Source organism: Neoarius graeffei, chromosome 24 (assembly GCF_027579695.1).
Source record: "Neoarius graeffei isolate fNeoGra1 chromosome 24, fNeoGra1.pri, whole genome shotgun sequence".
Classification (NCBI taxonomy): Eukaryota; Metazoa; Chordata; class Actinopteri; order Siluriformes; family Ariidae; genus Neoarius; species Neoarius graeffei.
Window position 1 is genome coordinate 46,893,032 of NC_083592.1, and position 23,470 is coordinate 46,916,501.

General features: G+C 40.7%; 1 protein-coding gene across 2 annotated transcripts in view; it reads right to left on the reverse strand.

Moving 5' to 3' along the window:
- man1b1b (mannosidase, alpha, class 1B, member 1b) overlaps positions 1-22,241 on the reverse strand; it is a 45,999-nt gene extending 23,758 nt beyond the window's left edge. Inside the window, exons 1-10 of one of the 2 annotated variants that reach the window (XM_060907391.1) lie at positions 22,112-22,241; positions 19,102-19,215; positions 18,821-18,932; positions 18,623-18,723; positions 14,686-14,816; positions 13,388-13,473; positions 12,434-12,613; positions 9,189-9,337; positions 8,808-8,996; positions 3,727-3,917 (exon numbers count right to left, since the gene is read on the reverse strand). In XM_060907391.1, coding sequence (XP_060763374.1) covers positions 3,727-3,917; positions 8,808-8,996; positions 9,189-9,337; positions 12,434-12,613; positions 13,388-13,473; positions 14,686-14,816; positions 18,623-18,723; positions 18,821-18,932; positions 19,102-19,203 — 1,241 coding nt within the window. In that variant the 5' untranslated portion in view covers positions 19,204-19,215; positions 22,112-22,241. Of the gene's footprint in view, positions 1-3,726; positions 3,918-8,807; positions 8,997-9,188; positions 9,338-12,433; positions 12,614-13,387; positions 13,474-14,685; positions 14,817-18,622; positions 18,724-18,820; positions 18,933-19,101; positions 19,216-21,902 lie in introns of both variants that reach the window. The other variant, XM_060907390.1, reaches the window with a different exon arrangement.
- Positions 22,242-23,470: the final 1,229 nt, after the last annotated feature.

Genomic DNA, 23,470 nt, shown 5'->3' on the forward strand with positions numbered 1-23,470 from the left:
GCCGGGATGAGGAAGTCGTACCGGCCAGCCTGAACATCAAGAACCCGATTCCAACCAGAAACGCGGAAAAGATGATCAGGAAAGTGCGGATGACTCTGGTAAAAGAACGGATACGGTGCACAACGGATAAACTAAATAATATCAACAGCGAACTACACAGAGAGACGGAAACTTTCAAACGCCGGTTTCCCCAAAACAAGGAAATGGAAATGGCAATACACGGACACTTGGCAGACGTACACGAACAGGAATTCACAGAGACAAAAACCCGACAAATACGAAAACTGGACAAACTCATCGCACAGAAAAAGAAGGCAGAACCGGAGCACGCACACATCAACGACAAATGGATTTACAACATATCAAGGTACAAACTCTCACAAGCAGAACGCAGTATATTAGCAAAAGGACTCAACTACGCTGTCACACCGAACAACATACCACACGACGAATTCATTCTGGCAACTGAATTAGCATGTGAGAAAATACAGGATCAGGGACAAAAAGCAGCACTAAGAAACGCAATAGCTGGTATATTGAAAACGGCCAAACCACCACCCAGTAACATCACAAAACAGGAAGCCAAAGCCATGAGAACGTTAGCAAAAAATAAAGACATCACAATCCTCCCAGCAGATAAAGGCAGAACAACAGTTATTATGGACACTGATGAATATGAACGAAAAATGAATGAATTACTCAGCGACAACGCATTTGAAATATTAAAAAAAGACCCAACAGAAGACAAGAAAAAGAAACTTAAAGCACTACTAAAACCACTACTCAATGAAAATAAAATAGATAAGCAGGATTACAATCACTTAGTACCCACAGCCAATGTCATCCCCAGGATTTACGGCACACCAAAAATACATAAACCAGGAACACCATTACGCCCCATAGTAGATAGCATTGGTTCAGTCACATACAACTTATCAAAAGCACTCACCGAAATAATTAAACCATTACTAGGACTCACAGACCAACACTGCAAAAACTCAAAACATCTGGCAGAAGAACTAAAAAACATCAAAATGCAGCAAGATGAAGTTTTCATTTCACATGATGTCATATCTCTTTTCACCAGAACACCCACGGAAGCCACCATACAGATAGTACAAGACAAATTAAAAACAGACAGGACGCTCAAGAAACGTACAAACCTCACCGTACAAGACATCACTCAGCTTCTTCAATTCATCGCCACATCCACATACTTTCAGTTCAGGAATACAATCTACAGACAGAAGGAAGGTTTTGCCATGGGAGACCCACTATCAGCCATCATGTGCGGTTTTTTCATGGAGGATCTGGAGCAAAAAGCACTCACCACAATACCAGCGGAATACAGACCAACACTCTGGAAACGGTATGTGGACGACATATTGGAAAAAGTAAAGAGGGGACACACTCAACAACTCACCGACCATCTTAACACCATAGACAATACCGGCAATATAAAATTCACACATGAAGAAGAAACGGAGCAGTCAATAGCATTTTTGGATTTAAAAATACAACACACAGAAGATGGGGATATCAAAATAAAAGTACACAGAAAACCCACACACACCGACCAATATTTAAACTGGACTTCCGAACACCCCATAATGCACAAAATATCCGTAGTTAGAACATTACATGAACGCACAGCAATAATTACAGATCCACAGGACAAAGAACAGGAGGAACAACATATACAACACGCACTGAAAGCATGTCAATATCCACAATGGGCAATATCCAAAGGGGCGGAACAGGTTAAAAACAACAAAACACAAAAGAAAGAGAAAAAACAAACTAACAAACAAGAACACAGGGGAGTAGTTACATTACCATACATCAGGGGAATAACTGAACGCATTCAAAGAGTAATGAGGAAACACAATGTTAACACACCTGTCAAACCACACACAACACTCCGTCAGATCCTGGTGCATCCCAAAGACAGAATACATCCGGACAACAGATGCAACACCATATATGAGATTCCATGTAAATTATGCAATAAAACTTATATTGGGGAGACAGGAAGGAGTTTCAACACAAGAAAACATGAACATAAGAAAGAGTGCGAAAAGGAGACAGCTACAAGACAAACCCGAACAATAAAAGAAAAGGCACAACAGGAAAATTATAAGTCAGCTATAACAGATCACTGTAAAAGGGAAAATCACATTATGGACTGGGGGAATGCCAGAGTCATCCGCACAGAAGATAACAAACATCAGCGCTGGATCAGGGAGGCCATGGAGATCCGTAAGCGAAGCCCGAGGACCATCAACCGGGATGAGGGAGCATACATGCTCTCCCACACCTGGAGTGCCATCTTGCAGGGGACAAACAGACAGTAGAAGGCGTGACCGACCTGTCAAACCAGACAGGAAGGCCACGCCTTCAGAAACAGCAGCTGATAAAAGATGCGTCACCAATTAACATCCGGTGACACTCTGAGGAAGACGGAAGTTGTACGTCGAAACATGTCAGGTAAACAAACCCAATAAATTAGATGTCTGATAAAAAAGAAAAAAAAAAACTAACTGACTTTTGCAGATGTTGGGACCAATAGACTATTATGTGTCGAACCTGCTCATCAGTAATTAGTGACTGGACATGAACTGACTTGCAGATGTTGGGTCCAATAGCCTATTTATACGTGTCGAACCTGCTCATCAGTAATTAGTGACTGTTCATAATGTTTTCTTGAACTTTAATGAAACATTTAAATCTTTTTGCATTTTCTGAATTCTACCTTCTGTTGATACAACTTGTTTCCAATGAAACCTGGTCATAAAGCTTTCTGTCTGAACTTTTAAGAATTAAAAATTAAAAGTTGAAATTGGTTTTTCATATTTTTGATATTTGTGTTAAGTATAACTGTAGTGACTGTGTATATATATATTTTTGTGTGTGTGTGTGTGTGTGTGTGTCTCTGTCTTTATTTTATTTTCTAATCCCGACATTGAAAATTTGCCATTTGAAAAAAAAAGGAAAAAAAAAAAAAAAAAAAAAACAGACATTGACACTTATTTTTATTTCGACCGACATACTCTAAAATGTGTTGAAAAAATCCGTGAACCTAAAAATAAAAAATGAGTGGCCTTACTTAGGCCGCCGGTACATTATTTACCAAAATAATGGTGGTTAAGATATTAAAAAAAATGAGAAATTCTATACGGAGAAGTTACATACTGTGCACAGATTTTAAGACCTACACATTAAAATTCAAGGCTTTTTAAGGTATTATTTCCAAATTCTTAAATTCAATGCTTTTAAGGCTTTAAGACCCCGCGGGAACCCTGCAAGCCACGTCACTGGGAAGATCAGAATAGGGTGATACTGTTGTGCAGATGGTGCCCAGTGACAGCGAATGAAAAATGAAATGCCCTTACTTTTAACCACATCTGCTTCAGAAGATTAAACCACTCTCACTCACCTGGCTATGAATATATTTAAAAAAAAAAAAAAAAAACTTCTCTTACACACACAGCTCCTCAGGGAAAGTGTTACCCAACAGTGCTTGATGCAGCAGGGTAAAGAGGCACCATGCAGTTTAATCACGCTCCGAAATGTCAAGAGTTAGATGTGTGCCGAGTGCATCCAACAGCAAGAGAGAATGAGAGCTGTTAATTGCGTAATCCAGATTTATGGTACCTGCTGGGAACACATACCCACATTCCTCCTCCTCTCCACCCACCCCCAGACACCCACACCGAGCTGACTCACTCAGTCTCCGTTTTGCCTCCCTGGATCCACTGCTTGAGCAGGTATTCATAGTAGCTGTCAGCTCTGGCACCCAATGTGTACACGCCCAGGTGGGTGAATTGCCCGCTGTTGGTGTTGATGAACATGGGCACCAGGCCATCGTGCTTCCCTTCCAATTTGTGCACCTGCTTCATTACCTGCATTACTGCATCCTAGATAAAGGAAAAAAAAAAATTATATATAAATAAAAACTCCTGCATACAATTAATCTTCAATGTTAACTGAGATTTAAAAAAAAAAAAAACCCTTGAAACACCTCGTTGTTGAGTTTACAGTAATAAATAAGCAAAAAAAAAAAAAATTCACCCTTTACAACCACGGGTGAGCAGGAAAGCATCTCAGAACACACAACATATCAAACCTTGATGTGGATGGGCTACAAAAGCAGACGACCACATCAGGTTCCAGTCCTGTCAGCCAAGAACAAGAATCTGAGGCCGTCATGGGCACAGACTCACCCAAACTGGACCATTGACAATTAGGGAGGGGGAAGAAAAAATAAATAAAAAAATCTGGTCTTTTTGCAGTCTTCGCCTGTCCAGTCCATGGTTGTAAAGAATGATACGAGTTAGTACACTGCCTGGCCAAAAAGCGTCACCATTTGGATTCAAGTTAGCAAAACACCCAAGAGCCTTTGACTGGATAATTACTGCTGTGATCAGGTTTCAGCTGGCAAAAATTCCTTTAACCTTAATTGATGCAGTGAGTAGCTTCTCATTTCTTAAACCACCATGTCAGAAGATATAGCCCGTGGTCATAGACAAGATGCTACCGTGTTTCAGAAGGTTCAACTTCTTGGCCTGCATCAAGCAAACAATAAGGAAGAGAATCCTGAAAAGACTGGAATTGGGTTATGGACTGTCCAATACAGTTTACTAAAACATGGAAGGATAGTGGTGAACCAGCAACTTCACAGAACCGGGGATAAATAAATGTGACCAACTGTGGTCAGAGAGCACTTAAAAACTTGGCAAAGTCCAGTCGTTTCTTTAAAAAAAAAAAAAAAAAACACCACACTTGACAGTAAAACTCAAGATTAAATGTTCAATAATGAAAGCAACCTCATTTACATCATGTGTGTAAAACAGGAACTCACAGGATTGAGATTAAACAGCTGTGTGGCTATAAGAAAACCACATGTTGGTGAAGCTAATCAGAAGACCAGAACCTCAAGGATGTAGTTGCTCATCTGGCCTGGCATCAAAACAACCATGACGACCAAAACAGAACTGAAAATGTGAGAGAGAAGACCATCCTCCACGACAAACAGTTTACAACAGGAAAATCAACAAAGGACTAAAATTTGTTCCCTGAGGGTACTCAAAACATCGATCGGACCGGAATTCACATGATAAATGAGAGAGGAGATACAATTCCAGTCAGAAGGAAATTTAAGTTGACCTACTTACTAATTTGTTAGCAAAAAAAAAAAAAAAAAAAAGACAATACAACGACCAAGTTTCATGCAGAAGGTCTAGTTCTTTCAAATAAAACAAATCAGAACTGAAATCCATTGAGAGTCGAGGGAGGAGATACAATTTAACTGAAAATAAATAAAAGTTGTAAAGAAGTTGTTCACAACAGGAAAAAACAAACGACTACGTTTTGTTCCCCGAGGGACAATCGACCCAAAACATCGATCAGAACTGAAATCGGATGAGAAACGAGAGAAGAGATTAAATTCTAGAGAAAAGTCTGAAAACTCATTAAGGTGACCTAATTACTAACTCGTTAGCAAAAAACCCTGACAAAACGACCAAGTTGTGTGTGAAGTTTGTTCAAACAAAAAATCAGAACGGAAATCCATGGAGAATTGATGGAGAAGATACGATTTAACTGAATTGTGGATAACGTACAGACGCCACGCCACTTGCTCCTTGGCCTTATGGCCAGACGAGCTAAAAAGGAATTTCCTCTGGAGCGTAAAGACTGGACTCTGGAGCAATAGAAAAAGGTCATGCAGTCCGAGGAGTGTGGATTTACCCTACTCCGGTGCGATAGGCGTGTCAGGATAAGAAGGAAAGTGCATGAAACAATATACCCATCAAGCATAGTGGCCACTGTACAAGCCTGCGGAGGCAAGTGTTATGATCTGGGGTTGCTTCAGTTGGTCAGGTCGGGGCTCAGCAATGTTATGACAAATCAGCTGATGACCTGAATGACCAGGTTCACATCAAATGATTTTTTTCCCCCCCTTCCCTGATGGCACAGGCATAAAATTAGAGCTCAAGTTGTAAAAAAAAAAAAAAAAAGGAGGGGGTGGTTCAGGAAGCATGAGGGATCCTTTTCACACATGAACTGGCACCACAGAGTCCTGACCTCAACCCCAATGGGATGCATTGGAGAAAACGGTTTCAAGTCGGTCATCAAGATGGGATCTTGGCGAAAAATCAACAACCATGGAAGGAAAGAGATCTGGAAACGTGGCATACGGTTATTGAAAACAATGCCAAGGTGAAAGCGCACCATAATCAAAGCTAAGGTGGTCTTAAGGCTTTTTTTTTTTTTTTTGGCTGGGCAGTGGAATTAAGGCCAAAAAAAATTAATACTTTGTTTAGAGTTTGGCTCGGTAGGTAGGGATTTTTTTTCTTTTTTTTTGAGAGATGATAAAATAGGGTCGGGTTTTAGAAATTTTTTTTTTACCCATCGAGATTTCCCGGCAGCCAATTCATCATATTCTGAATAAGGGGGAGCAAATTGCATGCATTTCAAAGTCTTAGCTGCAACATTGTAATGGTGTAAAGACGACACTTTCATAAAACTTCCAATATTTATTAAACATGTAATGAAAACTTTCATTTATTAAAAACACCAAGAAAATCTTGTGACAAGAAAAATTTGGTCAGTGTTCTCCAAAGTTGTCCATGGCCCTTTAGCTGATTTTGACATCGATATCTCCAGATTTGTTGTTGACAAACATGTAGAGTCAGATTCAATATCTTCAAATGTTTTACGGGTATCCAAAACATGAAATATGTTCAATCCTCCTCCGTGTTTGCAAGAATCTTGTAAAATATTGACAACAACATTCTCGACATCCATCACGGCGTCCATCTTCTCGCGCTAGCAACAGCAACTTCCCGCCCCGTATGTAACGTGGACGCTGATTGGTTGGTGCGCTGGAACGGCCTCTATATGGCGCCGGCGATATTCCAGTCTAACTTTGGTGAAATGTTTGATAAGCATTTAGTTTTTATTTGTCAACGTGTATATGTTTTAGAAAATCTGATAAAATAGTTAGATTTGCCAGCTAATTTCAGGGTCGGTCGGGAAACCTGTTAGGTCAGAGATTCACCGTCTCTTCCTCTTGCCCCCAACCGGAGCGATTACCCTCTCGCAGATCAGTCCCTTCGTGTTACCCAGAGCCGCTCTGGGGCGAATCGCAAAGAAAGACAGGGAGATAGTTTCACAGTCTTTATTTACAAGTCCCTGAAGATGAAAAAATACAGAGAGCTTTTATATGTCTGTGTGTATATGTGAGAGTGAGCGAGGGGGTGTGCGCGCACGTGTGTGTATTGTTGATATCTGTAACTGGGTCAGTCTGTGAGCACTTATCAGCAGTTCTGCTCAACGTTGACTGAGAAAAGAATGCATGCTGGAGAGAGAGGCTGTAGTGATCATATTGCTACGGTCACTTAACTGATATTTCAGAACCTTCTGTATGTGTGAGTGAAACCTTGGCCCTGAGTGGGGACATCAGTAATAGAATATTCTTACACATTTCATATAAGCAGAAATGTTCTGACAGATATCAAAGGCCATTTCTTATCAATAATAAACAGAATGCTCTGATGTACAGCCTGTTCTTAAGATAACACAGGGCAATGGAATGTTCCACACAAGATTAAACACAAAATACTTGCACGTGGGCGGCACGGTGGTGTAGCGGTTAGCGCTGTCGCCTCACAGCAAGAAGGTCCGGGTTCGAGCAAACCGGCGAGGGCCTTTCTGTGTGGAGTTTGCATGTTCTCCCCGTGGGTTTCCTCCGGGTGCTCCGGTTTCCCCCACAGTCCAAAGACATGCAGGTTAGGTTAACTGGTGACTCTAAATTGACCGTAGGTGTGAATGTGAGTGTGAATGGGTGTCTGTGTCTATGTGTCAGCCCTGTGATGACCTGGTGACTTGTCCAGGGTGTACCCCGCCTTTCGCCCGTAGTCAGCTGGGATAGGCTCCAGCTTGCCTGCGACCCTGTAGAACAGGATAAAGCGGCTACAGATAATGAGAGGAGATATTTTGGCATTTAGACATGCACAGTCGGCTCCACTTCAACAGGTCGGTCGGGAAACCCGAAACGAAATTTTTTTTGGCCTAGCTCATTCCTTATATTCAGTACCAGTCAAAACTTGACACTACTTCTTTCATAATAACAAGGAAGTAAAAATACTGCACTCATCTAAGATTATCAGAGCCCAAAACACACAAACAGGTTTGGTTTTATTTCTCCAAATAGCGTCACGCCAGGGTTCCTTTCAAACAGGAAAATCAAGTTGAGATGAGAATAAAAACAAAAAAACACCACATCTAATGTAGCACAAGTGAGGTGGGGGAGCGTAGTTCATATCAGAGTTTTCAAAACACGCAACTGTTAGTCACTCCAGATTAACGCGTTTGACGGCTCATCCACCATTTTACTGGGGACAAAACAAGAGCACTCTTTATAGTAGCGTACGTCCAAGTTAAAACGCAGACTTCATACGCAAAATGTGTATACGTTGGCAGATCTGGAACTAAAAATCTCATCTCGAGTTCAAATCTCATCTCATCTAAAAATCTCGAGTTCAAAGAACTCGCTGGTAATATTGAACATCTGACCGGAAGGTTTTATCACATAAAATGTCAAAGCCAATTAGGTTTCAAGAAGGAGGAGATTTTATAATAATACTGGTTTATCATACATACAGTGTAGACGCAACTCTAATGATATTTCTCGGACCACATCTTATTAGTCTTAAACAAAAATCAAGTTTTGGATGATGTTAATCGAATATCATGAGGAGATCAGGAAGTGTGGCCCCCTATACACACACACACAGTGGTTCCACCTGGTATTTGGGGTCTCCGGTGAGTCGGCTCAGCTCGCGGAACTCCAGCTGGATGGTGGTCACCTCGGCGACAGTGCTATCGGAGGTCCAGTGTGGTGGATGAGCCACACCAGTACCGATGTTCACGTCCGAGTACGGGATCTTTGACGGCGTGCTGAAGGCAGGCATCAACCTGGAGCCGATGTCTTTCTGCACAGAATCAAAAACCATCAACAGCGGACTGAGATCAGAGGCTTTAAAATGATTAAAAGCCTTTTTTTTTTTAAATTCCAACAAGCTGACACTGCTAAGAGGAGGAATCAAAATTAAAACATGTGCTAACAGAAGGAGTGGAGGAGGCACTCGATAATGCGACACACACACACACACGTGCATACTCACAGCTTTCTCCAGGAACAGTGAGTCACCGGTCAGATGGTAAGTGCTGAGCAGGCCGCCCATTATGCGGATGGTGCTCTCAAACAGGTTCACTTCAATGCTTTTCCCAAAGGACAGATGTGTGGCCACCCACTGCCTGGCTTCCTCAAACTCTGTGAGCAGGAGAGGATTTCGCTGACGTGACGACACTGCTACATCTTGTTTATGCGCTTGAGCAAGCAACCTTTTCGATTTGTTTCTAATGCAAGTTCCTGTATTCTCAGTGACAAGGTAATAATGTTTCACTACTGAGTAAGCCCAGGTTGAGTCCTTTATACAAACACTTTGCTGGATACAGCATGTAAAAACTTGGCCATGTGAAGTCAATGTTAGTGTACGAGTAGAAGATAAACGTCAGTTATGTCCGATTATCTAAACCAGGACATCAAGGACGTAGTAACTCATCTGGCCTGCCATCAAAACAACAAACACGACCGAAGACCAACCTCCACAACAAACTGTTTACAACAGGAAAATCAACAAAAGGACTAAGTTCTGTTCCTCAAAGGAAGATCTACCCAGAACCTCGATCGATCGATCGCAACTGAATTTGCATGATGACAGAGGAGCTACAATTCCAGTCAGAAGAAAATGTCAAGTTGACCTAACTAATTTGTTAGCCAAAAATTCACAGTACAATGACCAAGTGTTGTGCAGAAAGTCGAGTTCTTTCAAATAAAACAATCAGAACTGAACTCCATTGAGAGCTGAGGGAGGAGATACGATTTAACTGAAAAAAGTCTTTTACAAACAAACAAACGACCAAGTTTTTGTTCCTCAAGGGAAGATCTACCCAATACATCAATCAGAACTGAAATCGGATGAGAAAATTCTAGTGAGAGGCCTTGAAAATAACGTTAATTTGGCCCAATTAGTAACTCGTTAGCAAAAAACAAACAAAAACTGAAAACAACAAACAAGTTTTGTGCGGCGTGATAAGTTCTTTCAAACAAAACAATTGGAACAGAAAACCGTGGAGAACTGACGGAGGAGATGTGATTCAACTGAATTGTGGATGACGGACGGACGACACACCATGGCAACAGCTCATCAGCCTTAAGGTCAGATCAGCTAATAAAAACACGTTTGTCTTTTTTTGTTGTTTGTTTCACTTATGTTCAAATTTTCATGTTGGTGCCTCACCACATGTTCCTCATTCTATTCAGATTCGTGGAAAACAAACAAATTCAAATAACTTCCTGAAACCTATCCTGTGGCACAGGGTGTCTGAAGTTTCCGCATTTCTAAGCAACATTCAGCACTTAACCAACTGCTGTTTAACTTTACACTTCCCTGAGGATTTTTCAAATACCGAAGTATAATTAAAAAAAAAAAAAAAAGAATCAAAAGGAAGCATGTTTAAGTGACAGCATGGTTTTCCCCAAAGCGTTTTTGCGTATCGGGCCCGATACTCTTGCTCTGCCTGCCGATACATTAAATTTCCTACCCACAAGTAATTAGATACATAGGAGAGCAAATAACAGATCCATTTACATACTGATTGATATATTTGTGTTAAACAAGCGGTCTTTTTTCCCCCCCAATGTTTGTGTTGATCCTGTCAAAGTAATATGTCCGTGTCGTATGATGTAAAAAAAACTAATCTGCTGGCTAGGTCAAGATCATGTGTTCAAACCGTCCAACAAAAACAAACATCGAAAGAAAACGTCAGACATCCCGGAATTTTCCGATTCATTATAAGCGATCTTACTGGCTGCCGATGTTGTCCCCCACCAGACGGACAAAGCCGACTGATTTTAATCACAAAAGTTTGACCTGGTCTATTATCATTATGGCTTCGATCAAAGACTGGTTGACTAAACGTCAAGAAACCCATGTGAGTGACGGCGCACAAAACCAGACAACCGTCACGACAACGAAAACGTCGTCAATTTTGATCACGGCAACTGGCTCAAAAAGCACTCGCTGGACAATTTGATACACATCAGCACGGATGACCGCGAGACGGACTATTTTGGGGGGGGGGCTTTTTTCACCTTTATTGGATAGGACAGTGCAGAGACAGGAAATGAGAGAGAGAGACGGGGAGGGATCAGGAAATGACCTCAGGTCGGAATAGAACCCGGGTCCCCGGATTTACGGCATGGCGCCCTATCCACCCGAGCCACGACGCCCCCCACGAGACGGACTATGAGAGGGTTGGCCAACATTGGGCCAAGCAAAAGCCAAGGAGAATTAATCTGCTTTAAAGGAGCAGAAAACTTAATTCATTAGTTTGGGTTTGCAGAAAGATTATCTACTTATAAAACACTCTCACGAAGTGAAGTTGTCCAAATGTGTCAAATCTAGCATAATCATAAGCATTTTTGGCAGTGTGATGTCACTGGGATCCGTTTAACAAAAGGCGGCTCTGGATTATTCTTTTGTTAAAGGCTTACAGTGACCTCACACTGCCAAATATGCTTATCATTATTATTCGCAATTATGCCAAATTTGACACTTCAATTCTCTTCATGAATGTGTTTATAAGTACATAATCTTTCTGCAAACTTAAATGTATGAATTAAGTTTCCTTTAAATAAATTTTAATCTTAATCTAGCCCATTTAATAAAGTGCCAAAATTTAAACTTTATAATATGCAGTTGCCTTACTTTTCTTTTCAGTGTATCTTAGTTCTACATATATTACGGTAATTGCATCGGAAACATTCTAAATCATTACAGTAATACAGCAACTTATTTTAAGGTGGCGGTTCTTAGGTTCAGATCCCTTTGTGATCAACAGGAGGTCATGATGATCGAGTCTCTTCATTGGATTGCATAAGATGGAGCAAACCACTGTTCATATTTTCATGCACATTTTTGTTACAACACTACTTGATCATAGATAATTAAGGGATCCTCGTAGATTTTCAATCTATAACAACAGTTTAAGTTGCATGTTAAACTTTAAGGTGAAATTTCAAATGTGTATACATTAATACTATTTAGGTCAGAAATCATTGAAACACTGGTAATATCCATCTTATAATCATGGATCTAAAACCTCTCAGACCGTGAAAATGCACCCGAGAGCATCCATTTTCACAAAATTTTCCAGGGGGGCCATGTCCCCAGACCCCCTAGTTTTACTTTGTGCCTTTGGCGCTCAATTGTCTGTGTATTATCATGCCAGAATTTATCATCATGCCACCTGGAAAAACTGTTCATTACTAGGACATTCTGATTTTGCATGAAAACAAACTCACCTTTTTTCAAGCCCAAGATCCACATCGTGTCCAGTGCATCAATAAGAGTTAGCCCCAGCCCAAACCATTCAGTATAAGATTTTGAAATGGGTTTGAGCTCATCATGACCCCAGGCAAACTCTTTGTAGCCTTTCCAGGCATGTCGGAAAGCCTCCCTCACAGCTTCCAGCCTGCTCTCCACTGGAAAGCCCAAAAAAGGAGAAAAATATAAATTGCAAAATGTCACACTGTAAACAAAAGGGATGTAACAAGATGTGTTGATAAACCTGAATGACTATTCAAACTGATGAAACAAATAAATTGCAATTATCAGGCTGCGTGATCTCTTAACTTTTCTTAGCTATAATTCTGTTTAGACGATGTGCAAAAAGAGCACAGTAGAAAGTGAGTGTGATCACAGTAGGTGGAAGTAACACACAGCTCTAATGCCATGAAAAAAAAAAAAAAAGATCTAAAATGGGAAAAAGCTGTTCTGAGATTGTCTGTACAAATAGATTTAACAAGAATTCAGAGCGCTCACTCGCTGTCTTTCTCTCCAGACTGCTGAAAGCTAAAGAGAAGCAAATAGAGGGAGTACAAATGTTCATAGAAGTACATTAAGAAAAGGCATACGTCTTTAGCATTTTTAATTTAATAAAACTTGTATTTTTAGTTAACAGGCTATTTTACTCCAATCTTGACAAATGTGGGTAAAGAATTCTTGTTCATTATTAATATTTTTTTTATTTATTTAACAAAAGGAATATTTAAGTTGTTAAAGAAATGAAAAAAAAAAAAAGCTTTTTCCAGTTAATTTTCTTCATTTAATTTTCTTCCACAAATAGCGTGACTCAAACAGAACCGAACTGTGAGCTGAGCGAACTGTTACATGCTGAATAAACAGGACACCGTCTTTGTACCTGCGGGTTTAAAAATAATTTACAGTACAGGAATCAAAAAAGCACAGACACAGACCTACTGACGAGTCCTCAGACTCAGGCTGCGTCTCTTTCTTTTTAGCATTCGTGACTTCATTCTTCTTGATCACAGAACCATGCCAACTATGGTCAACAAAACAAACAAACAAACAAACAAAAACAAGATGACACACCGTCCAAAAACACATCTAAGGCCCACTTTACACGGGGACGGTCTGAAACTAAAACGCAAAAGTCCGTTTTCGTTCTCACTTTTTTCCGCGTCTACACGACCGTTTTCAAGGAGGAAATCTGCGTCTATACGGTGACGCATAAATGTGTGGAATTCAATTGGATGTGCATGCCAGGCGGCTAGGTGGTGCTGTGAAAGACCTCCGCTATGTCTGCACGCATGCGCGACGTCTTCCGTCTTGTCTGATCTGCACATCTGCGCCGCGAAAACTTTGACTACTCTGGCTATGGTAAGTAAGAAAGTAAGTAAAAAAGTAAGAGCATGCTATACCCACCTCTGTTCATTAACGGTATATGTGCAGATTCGGTAGAGATGTTCGAAGGACTCCTGGACGTTTATTAAAGCTGCCAGAGCAGCTTGAAGGTCCGTTGGATCGATGTAATCAGACATGCTCTTACTTTTTTACTTCCCGGGCTGGCATGTACAGTATATGACATATGTATGACGTAAACGCGTACCCGACGTGAGCAGATCCGAGCAGAGTTTCACGTACTGGGTAGTTTAGACGGATATGCAACGGGGGCTGTTTTTAACTTATCCACTCTGGAAGGCGTTTTCAATTTTTTCCGTTTTTCAGCCTCGGAAACGCCGTCCCCGTGTAGACGAAAGGCACTTCCGATAAAATATTTAGTCATTTTTACCCGACAGCGTCCTCGTGTAAACAGGCCCTAAAATGATTTTTAAAGAAAGATATTTAACATTTCATATCCAGGCTATTAGTTTGCACTTGTAGTAGACACGGCCACCAGTGTTTAAAATTAATTTTATTTTTTTAATAAAATCTGTTCAAGTTACCTTACAGGCAAGCAACACTGCTGCTAATGAATTTATGACATGGATATGACAAAAACCTATAGAATTATCTTTAAGGAATTACTCCAGGTTTGGAAAGCTGAATAAAACTGAGCAAATTTGTTCATCTCTGCGATATAAATCACACATTTTTAAACATTTATTGATCCAATTCCACACCTTCTGCTAAACCTCCACTATTGCCGAGCTTCAGAAAATGTATCAGTTCCTCAATTCCGCAAAACGTAAAAAAAAAAAAATTAACCATTTATGAAGTTATATCTAACAATTCCAGCTATAATCGTTCTGACCTCGTTCTTGACTTGTTCCCATCCCTGTCCACCACCTTCTTCATCTCTTCTCCATGGGGTTCAGAGCCATTTCTTTTATTCTGCGAGCGGTTCTGCAGGGCAGGTGGTCCTCGCTTACGAGAGCCCTTTCTCTGATAAAGAAGAGAAACAGACATTCAGGCGAGTACACAGGTTTACACCCTTTTGCTTTTTCAGCAGGAAAAGAAAACATGCGTCCCTGTTTTGCAATTCATCACTGTAACAACTGCTGAACATTGATGAATTTGTATATAATATACAACCAAACAAACAGATTAAATATTACCCTGACTGAATAAGTCAATGGTTATCATTCTTTATTACCAAGTTCAAAAGTTTGCATCCCCACGGTCTGTGACAGACATGCTCTCGTTGAAGGATTTGAATTTGCCTTCATGCGTAAAAAAACGTGCTCAAAGTCTACAGCAGCTTGCTATGAGCCGTCAACTTAAACGTAAAATGACCATTACCAATATATATCTCACTCACACCCAAAAACCACACACACACACACACCACCCTTCCCAAAAGAGAAGAGAAATAACCAGAATGTTTTTAAAACCCTGTGCTAAAAACCTGGAATTAATCATTTTTGTTAGCTGCATTATCCTGAATTAAGAATGTGCAAACTTTTGCACTCCATTTCTCTAAAGCTACAAAGTTAATCCTGTTTACACTACCACACTACACCCTCTGTACATTGCCTGTGTCGTGTGTATTTTTTTAAGCATGTTGTACCATTTAGAATTCTTAACAGCACATTTTTATAATACATAGTATAATAGATATGCAATTTGCAATATTTATTGGCTGGCTTTTTCATGGTCTATCAGATATATTCCATTCAGCTCGCATGATACTGAACTTATCTTCGACCTGTTCAAGATAACACGAGCTGAATGGAATTTATCTGATAGATCACAGAAAAAGCCAGCCAACACACACACACTTCATATCAGCATTCTCGAAGGCCAAGGTGTCTCCTATAACCCGGTACAGAAAGTATGAACCGGAACGGGACATTACAATAACGTTACGTTTTCTAAATATTCAGGGGTTTCATACTTAAAGGAACAGTCCACCGTACTTCCATAATGAAATACGCTCTTATCTGAACTGAGACGAGCTGCTCCGTACCTCTCCGAGCTTTGCGCGACCTCCCAGTCAGTCAGACGCAGTCAGACACGCTGTCACTCCTGTTAGCAATGTAGCTAGGCTCAGCATGGCCAATGGTATTTTTTGGGGCTGTAGTTAGATGCGACCAAACTCTTCCGCGTTTTTCCTGTTTACATAGGTTTATATGACCAGTGATATGAAACAAGTTCAGTTACACAAATTGAAACGTAGCGATTTTCTATGCTATGGAAAGTCCGCACTATAATGACAGGCGTACTAACACCTTCTGCAGCGCACTGATATCTGAGCTCCGTATCAATGTGCTGCCGAAGCGCGCAGAAGGTGTTAGTACGCCTGTCATAGTGCGGACTTTCCATAGCATAGAAAATCGCTACGTTTCAATTTGTGTAACTGAACTTGTTTCATATCACTGGTCATATAAACCTATGTAAACAGGAAAAACGCGGAAGAGTTTGGTCGCATCTAACTACAGCCCCAAAAAATACCATTGGCCATGCTGAGCCTAGCTACATTGCTAACAGGAGTGACAGCGCGTCTGACTGCGTCTGACTGACTGGGAGGTCGCGCAAAGCTCGGAGAGGTACGGAGCAGCTCGTCTCAATTCAGATAAGAGCATATTTCATTACGGAAGTACGGTGGACTGTTCCTTTAACATCTTGTACTCACACGTATCACTGTCATGTATTCTGTGATTATCCAGTATCATTATATCCTGTCACATTGTATTAACGTTATATTCACGATATTTTCAATCGAAATTGATCTAAAAGCCTGGAACTCCAATTACGGAATATACCTCGGCGTAACATCACAAAGGACCATTCATGTAGAAAGGCTTTACTGTACTTGTAAGTTACCAGAAGATTCAGGTTTGTATGTTATATGCAATGAACGTAAAATGTGCTTTCACACTGACTGAAAACGTGGGTCATAAAACAGAAGCACAGATCAAAAAAAAAAAAAAAAGATAAGAACTTGAGATGTATACAATTTCAGCTGAAGAAACAAAAAGGTAGAGGTAGGAGAACAGGCAAGAAATTGTAAAATAGATGAATAAATAGCCAAGTTATATGTTTTGACAAAACAACTAAATATATTTTGTTTTTCTTCTAACTTTATCATATGTATGTGATGGGACAGATTCATCTATAAAGGCGGGATGACTAACGTAAGTACCAATTAATAAAATGGTGGACGTGACTGATGTCTCTGTGAAACTGGAACAAAAAAGGTAAGATTATACATTATGTAAATAAACATCACAAAAAACGGTATTGCGGGACGGAACACTTGTTATACATGGGACGGAACAGCATATAAAAACTTGAAAGGCAAATATAAGAAAATACGTGACGGTACTGTTCTGTCCCATTCTGGGTTATGGAAGATGCGAAAGCCAACGCTAGCTTAGCCGCTACCTGGTGCTGTTAGCACGGCAGTCCAGTTGCCTTCCAGCCGGTGTAGTGTTAGCAAAGACCAATGCTCATGCAGTCAAGTCAAATATTATTACTACTATTATTCCTGTGTAATTTAGTCAGTCACTTTTAAAATCAACAACTACACACAGAGCTACCTGGCAGCCAAATTTCTCTCAAAATTTTTTTTGGTTCCGTTTCCAGTTGAGAGTACGTCGTGCGCATTCTGGCTGCCGCTTCTCACCAGAGCTTTTTTTTTTTTATTTAATTTTTATTTTCTTTTTCAATTTTCATTTTATTTATTTTTTTCTGTGTGTTTGTGTAGTTTGATGTTTGAGTGTTTTGTCCGCCGGTTGTGGTGTAGCTCCGGACCCAGTTTTGGGTGTTGGTTCCCTCTAGGCCTTGGTTCGCTGTGGGTGATGCCTGCGCTCCCAGCTGTGGACTGCAGTGAGCTCGCTGCTCATTTTACATTCGTGGTTGTCCAGCGCTCTGCGCTTTAATGCTTGGCGTGATGTCCTGAGCGATGTTGCTCGGTGGCATCGCGGCGGCTGTGCAGGCGGTTTGGGACACACCAGCGCTCTGCGTGGCGGCGCTTCTGTGCTCACTTTGTGGATCCACAGCGTGGTGTTGAGCGATGTGGCTGACGGCGTCACGGCGGCTGTGCTGGAGATGTGGGACTCGTTTTCATGCGCCTTTTGGTGGGACTGTGGCTGCTACACCACTGGAATTACATCCTGACCCCTACTTGGTGGACTTTTTATTTATTATTCATTCATTTATTTATTATTTTTTATTGTTATTATTTTTTTCTTTGTTTATAATTGTAAAGCGTCCTTGGGTTTCTTGAAAGGCGCAATACAAGTTGAACCTATTATTATTATTATTTAAAATCTTCCGTTTTTAATGAAGCAAACCTGGCGACCACATTTGTTTACAAATGGTCACTCACTAACACGCAAGTTTTACGTTTCTGATGTGTGACGTCATGTCTTGACAACGTGTAATATTATAACAATATTGCACACTCATTCTCCATTGGGTAGAGTGGTGTAATACGTGGAGGATAAGCGATAATATTGCATGCCATCAATAAACCCGCTAGAAGGGAATATAATACATGCTTTTATTCCATGGAAAAAGTTGCCTGTATGTATAATAATTATATTGTGTAACGTCCATGGTGTACATTACATATGCAATTTTTTTTCTTATAATACATGTACTCCCCCCCCCCCCCCTTTTCTATACCACACCACTAGAACCAAATTCCTTGTGTGGGTCAACACACTTAGCCAATAAACATGATTCTGATCAAACAATGGACAATAAAGCATGCACGCGTTGCTTTGTAATCAGGTCACACCAACCTCTGAAGGGGGCTCAGGCAGAACAGCTTTGCCGCCACTCTTCATCTCAATATGTGCCTGCAGCCCATCATCGTTCCCTCTTTCCACTGTGTCTGACTTTGCTGGGGGGGGAAGAAAAAAAAAAAAGTGTGCATCAAAAGTGTCTCAAATCAGATCTATTTGCCTACTTATGGCGAAGTTTAATAAAGCCATGCGTACCTCTCCAGTGTGTCAAGGGACCCCCAGGGTAAGCGATGATCCCACTGATCAGGAGCAGAACCAGAACAAACAGAATAAGACTGCGCTGCAGGCTGGACAGCTGCTTCCATTTCTGCACGTACATGTAAAACAGGATGAAAACAGAGCAAGATGCAAAACCTGCAACGCATTTTTTTTTCTGTCCCACAAACCCCAGAAAACGAAAGCAAGACAGACAGACAACGCAAGTGAATAAGTAGGAAGGATTAATATTTTAATATCTAATTCAAACGTAATCTCACCCTCCAGTACGACTGCTTGCGCCGTTTACCATTTGTATAAGCTCCACGTTCATCTACTGCTACAGGCACAGCCACAAAATCCTTTCTGGCTGGTGCAATCATGTCTCCAAGTCCCTGAAGAAAGAGCACAGATCAGAAAGGGTGTAAGAAAAACAGCAAAATGAGGACAACCCTGGTATTAAAAAAAAAACACAACTCGGAGAGCTCCTGGAGAGGCTGTTGGCAGTGAATGAGTGGATAGGAGCTATTACAAGTACAGATACACAGTTAGTTATTACACAGACAGATCGATTTAAAATCAATAGACAAGACGAGCAGATGTTAGAGAGCCCCAGGGGCCAAATCCTGCACACTGATCTGTCTCAAATGCATTTAATGAACAGTAGAAAATATATTAAATCACAAAATAAACCAGTTGTGTTATGATCACGTGACTTTGCCAAGAAGCTGAACAAGATTATCATTTCATATACACTACCGTTCAAAAGTTTGGGGTCACTTTGAAATGTCCTTATTTTTGAAAGAAAAGCACTGTTCTTTTCAATGAAGATCACTTTAAACTAATCAGAAATCCACTCTATACATTGCTAATGTGGTAAATGACTATTCTAGCTGCAAATGTCTGGTTTTTGGTGCAATATCTACATAGGTGTATGGAGCACTTGCATGTGACATCACAGCCGATCCAGATTGTGACAGACGCCATCTTGTTGGTCAAACGCCATATTTCCGCCTTCTACTTCTACCTTTTCTTCTGGAAAACCTACTATATACAGTTCTACTACAATGGCTGCGGCTACAAGCTTCCCTACCTGTGCACGTTTTTTATGTGTATTTTTGCGTGTTGTTCGTCTGTACCGGACTTCAATATCCACTACAACCGTATGGACTTACTGGACATTGGTTTCCAGCAGAAAATAACCGTTTGTAGCGATTTCCATCGCATGCACAACATTCCAGACGAGATAGCGAGACCAGCGGGGTCTCCGTGGATTGTTATCGGAAGCAAAGCGAAGGAGGCGGCGCCGGGAGCGGAAGCAAAAGCGAGGCTGCAGGCAGAGCCGGCCTGATGACTAGGCTCAGAAAACAGCCACTCAAATCTCCACTGCTAAGCCTCTACCTCTCCAACGCCAGATCCGTGGTAAACAAGACGGACGATTTGGAATTACCTTATTCTATTCTATAATCCGCTGGTCAGTGCTGTACTCAATACTTAAGTGACTTACCCGTCCAATGAGGATTGTTATTTTCTTGTTTACAAGATGCCACATCTGAGGGCGGCTGATAAATCCTGAATTTCTGTAAAGATAACTGTCAAGAGATTTATAAGCACGCAGTGCTTCACCACTGAACAGTGAGGGAAAGTTGATGAGGTAATTATACACGTCTGGGTATTCCACCTCTGGCAGTTCAACATCCACTGACACTGTCGTGAAAACTACGTCCGGTAAGCCATAAGGGTCACTAATCTGTAGATCGTTTATTTTAGACATATATCTAGTTATCTGTTCATTAGAAAAATGAGCCGTGTAGTCCGTCGGTTGAAATTGATCCATTCTGTACACGAGTGCAGCAGTGTTTTTTTCAGCTGTGTTTTTTACCGACAAGATCGAAAAATTATTTATACGCATATCTCGATTCATCTCATCTCATTATCTCTAGCCGCTTTATCCTTCTACAGGGTCGCAGGCAAGCTGGAGCCTATCCCAGCTAACTACGGGCGAAAGGCGGGGTACACCCTGGACAAGTCGCCAGGTCATCACAGGGCTGACACATAGACACAGACAACCATTCACACTCACATTCACACCTACGGTCAATTTAGAGTCACCAGTTAACCTAACCTGCATGTCTTTGGACTGTGGGGGAAACCGGAGCACCCGGAGGAAACCCACGCGGACACGGGGAGAACATGCAAACTCCACACAGAAAGGCCCTCGCCGGCCCCGGGGCTCGAACCCAGGACCTTCTTGCTGTGAGGCGACAGCGCTAACCACTACACCACCGTGCCGCCCCGCATATCTCGATTATTTACGTTTTTACTTAAGTGTCATGATGTACCAGGTTTGACTGTCTAAATATCACTTACACTACCGTTCAAAAGTTTGGGGTCACTTTGAAATGTCCTTATTTTTAAAAGAAAAGCACTGTTCTTTTCAATGAAGATCACTTTAAACTAATCAGAAATCCACTCTATACATTGCTAATGTGGTAAATGACTATTCTAGCTGCAAATGTCTGGTTTTTGGTGCAATATCTCCATAGGTGTATAGAGGCCCATTTCCAGCAACTCTCACTCCAGTGTTCTAATGGTACAATGTGTTTGCTCATTGCCTCAGAAGGCTAATGGATGATTAGAAAACCCTTGTACAATCATGTTAGCACAGCTGAAAACAGTTGAGCTCTTTAGAGAAGCTATAAAACTGACCTTCCTTTGAGCAGATTGAGTTTCTGGAGCATCACATTTGTGGGGTCGATTAAATGCTCAAAATGGCCAGAAAAATGTCTCGACTACATTTTCTGTTCATTTTACAACTTATGGTGGGAAATAAAAGTGTGACTTTTCATGGAAAACACAAAATTGCCTGGGTGACCCCAAACTTTTGAACGGTAGTGTAACTATATGGGGAAAGAAAAAAAAAAAAGTTCTAATATAACGGTTTTTGACAACTAGGTCCTAAAAACAACTTTTTAGCTAAGAAGTAAGTATAAAATGTATATATTTATAGCATAAATAGGCGTAAAATTAGCTTTCGGTTTTGTTTTCGGCAGAAAAACAATCAAACATGAGCTTATATTACCTTCTTAAGTAAGCGCGTCCACGACACCGAGTCTCCCCGGACCAGAGCGCTCTCGATCCGCTTACGTTCTTACGTGAGTCCGAGGCATGACAAAGGCCTACTCGCTGCGACCATTTCTCATATCCAGCAGGGAGATTTACAACCAGAGCAAAACGTGTACCAATTTCAAAAACCTGTAGCTACATTTTTTTAAAATACAAATAACACACCCATTAAACCATTTCCAACCACTCTGGGACTCTTCCTTGGCTGACGTGGCTTTAACTCGGCGTCCACATCCACTTGTAGCTTCCCGTCCGTTTCCTCATCTCATAAACCTTCATAACCACCAGCGCCTTGGTTACAAATTCCCAAGGAGGCGGAGTCAAGCCCACGCCCAATCAGAAACGTGCTCCGTACTGTCGTGCACTACAAGTCTATTTGTTTACAAGCTCTGTAGTGCACTCACTTACCGAGTGGAACCAGATTTAGGACCGAGCCTTAGAATATTTCCATAACAATGATGTGTAGAGTACAAAAGAGCACCACAATGGCTGCATTTCTTTTGTCAGGTTTAAATAAAGAAGATCCCAGATCAGACACAGAAAGAACTGTTTATTCCATTGCATATAGACTAATATGTAAATATCTTGTCATAATGTTATTAATTCAATGACCAGCATATAAATTAACATATCTTGAACATTATGAACCCCAAAACATCTTTGGACATCTAAAAATAATAATAATAATAATAAAAAAATGACCTGAACAAAAGCAGCACCCAAAATCAATTTTACCGTACATGATCTGACATGATCAACTTTCTGTGTGGAGTAGGGTGCATGAGTTGCCCCCTAAAAATGAAAAGTTCCTCCGATCATGATGCATTTTTGTTTTTACGTTCCTTTTGGTAAGAAAACACACTGGGTGAAATATTTTGACAAAATTCAAAAGTTTAATGGTGGCACCAGGAGCTCAAAGTTATGGAAAAAGCTGCTATTTTATGACAAAATTTCAATCACTTTTCATGAAACATTATGGCACCTTATCGAGTATACCAAATATCTTAGATACACTATCATTCAAAAGTTTGGGGTCACTTTGAAATGTCCTTATTTTTGAAAGAAAAGCACTGTTCTTTTCAATGAAGATCACTTTAAACTAATCAGAAATCCACTCTATACATTGCTAATGTGGTAAATGACTATTCTAGCTGCAAATGTCTGGTTTTTGGTGCAATATCTACATAGGTGTACATATAGAGGCCCATTTCCAGCAACTCTCACTCCAGTGTTCTAATGGTACAATGTGTTTGCTCATTGCCTCAGAAGGCTAATGGATGATTAGAAAACCCTTGTACAATCATGTTAGCACAGCTGAAAACAGTTGAGCTCTTTAGAGAAGCTATAAAACTGACCTTCCTTTGAGCAGATTGAGTTTCTGGAGCATCACATTTGTGGGGTCGATTAAATGCTCAAAATGGCCAGAAAAATGTCTCGACTATATTTTCTATTCATTTTACAACTTACGGTGGGAAATAAAAGTGTGACTTTTCATGGAAAACACAAAATTGTCTGGGTGACCCC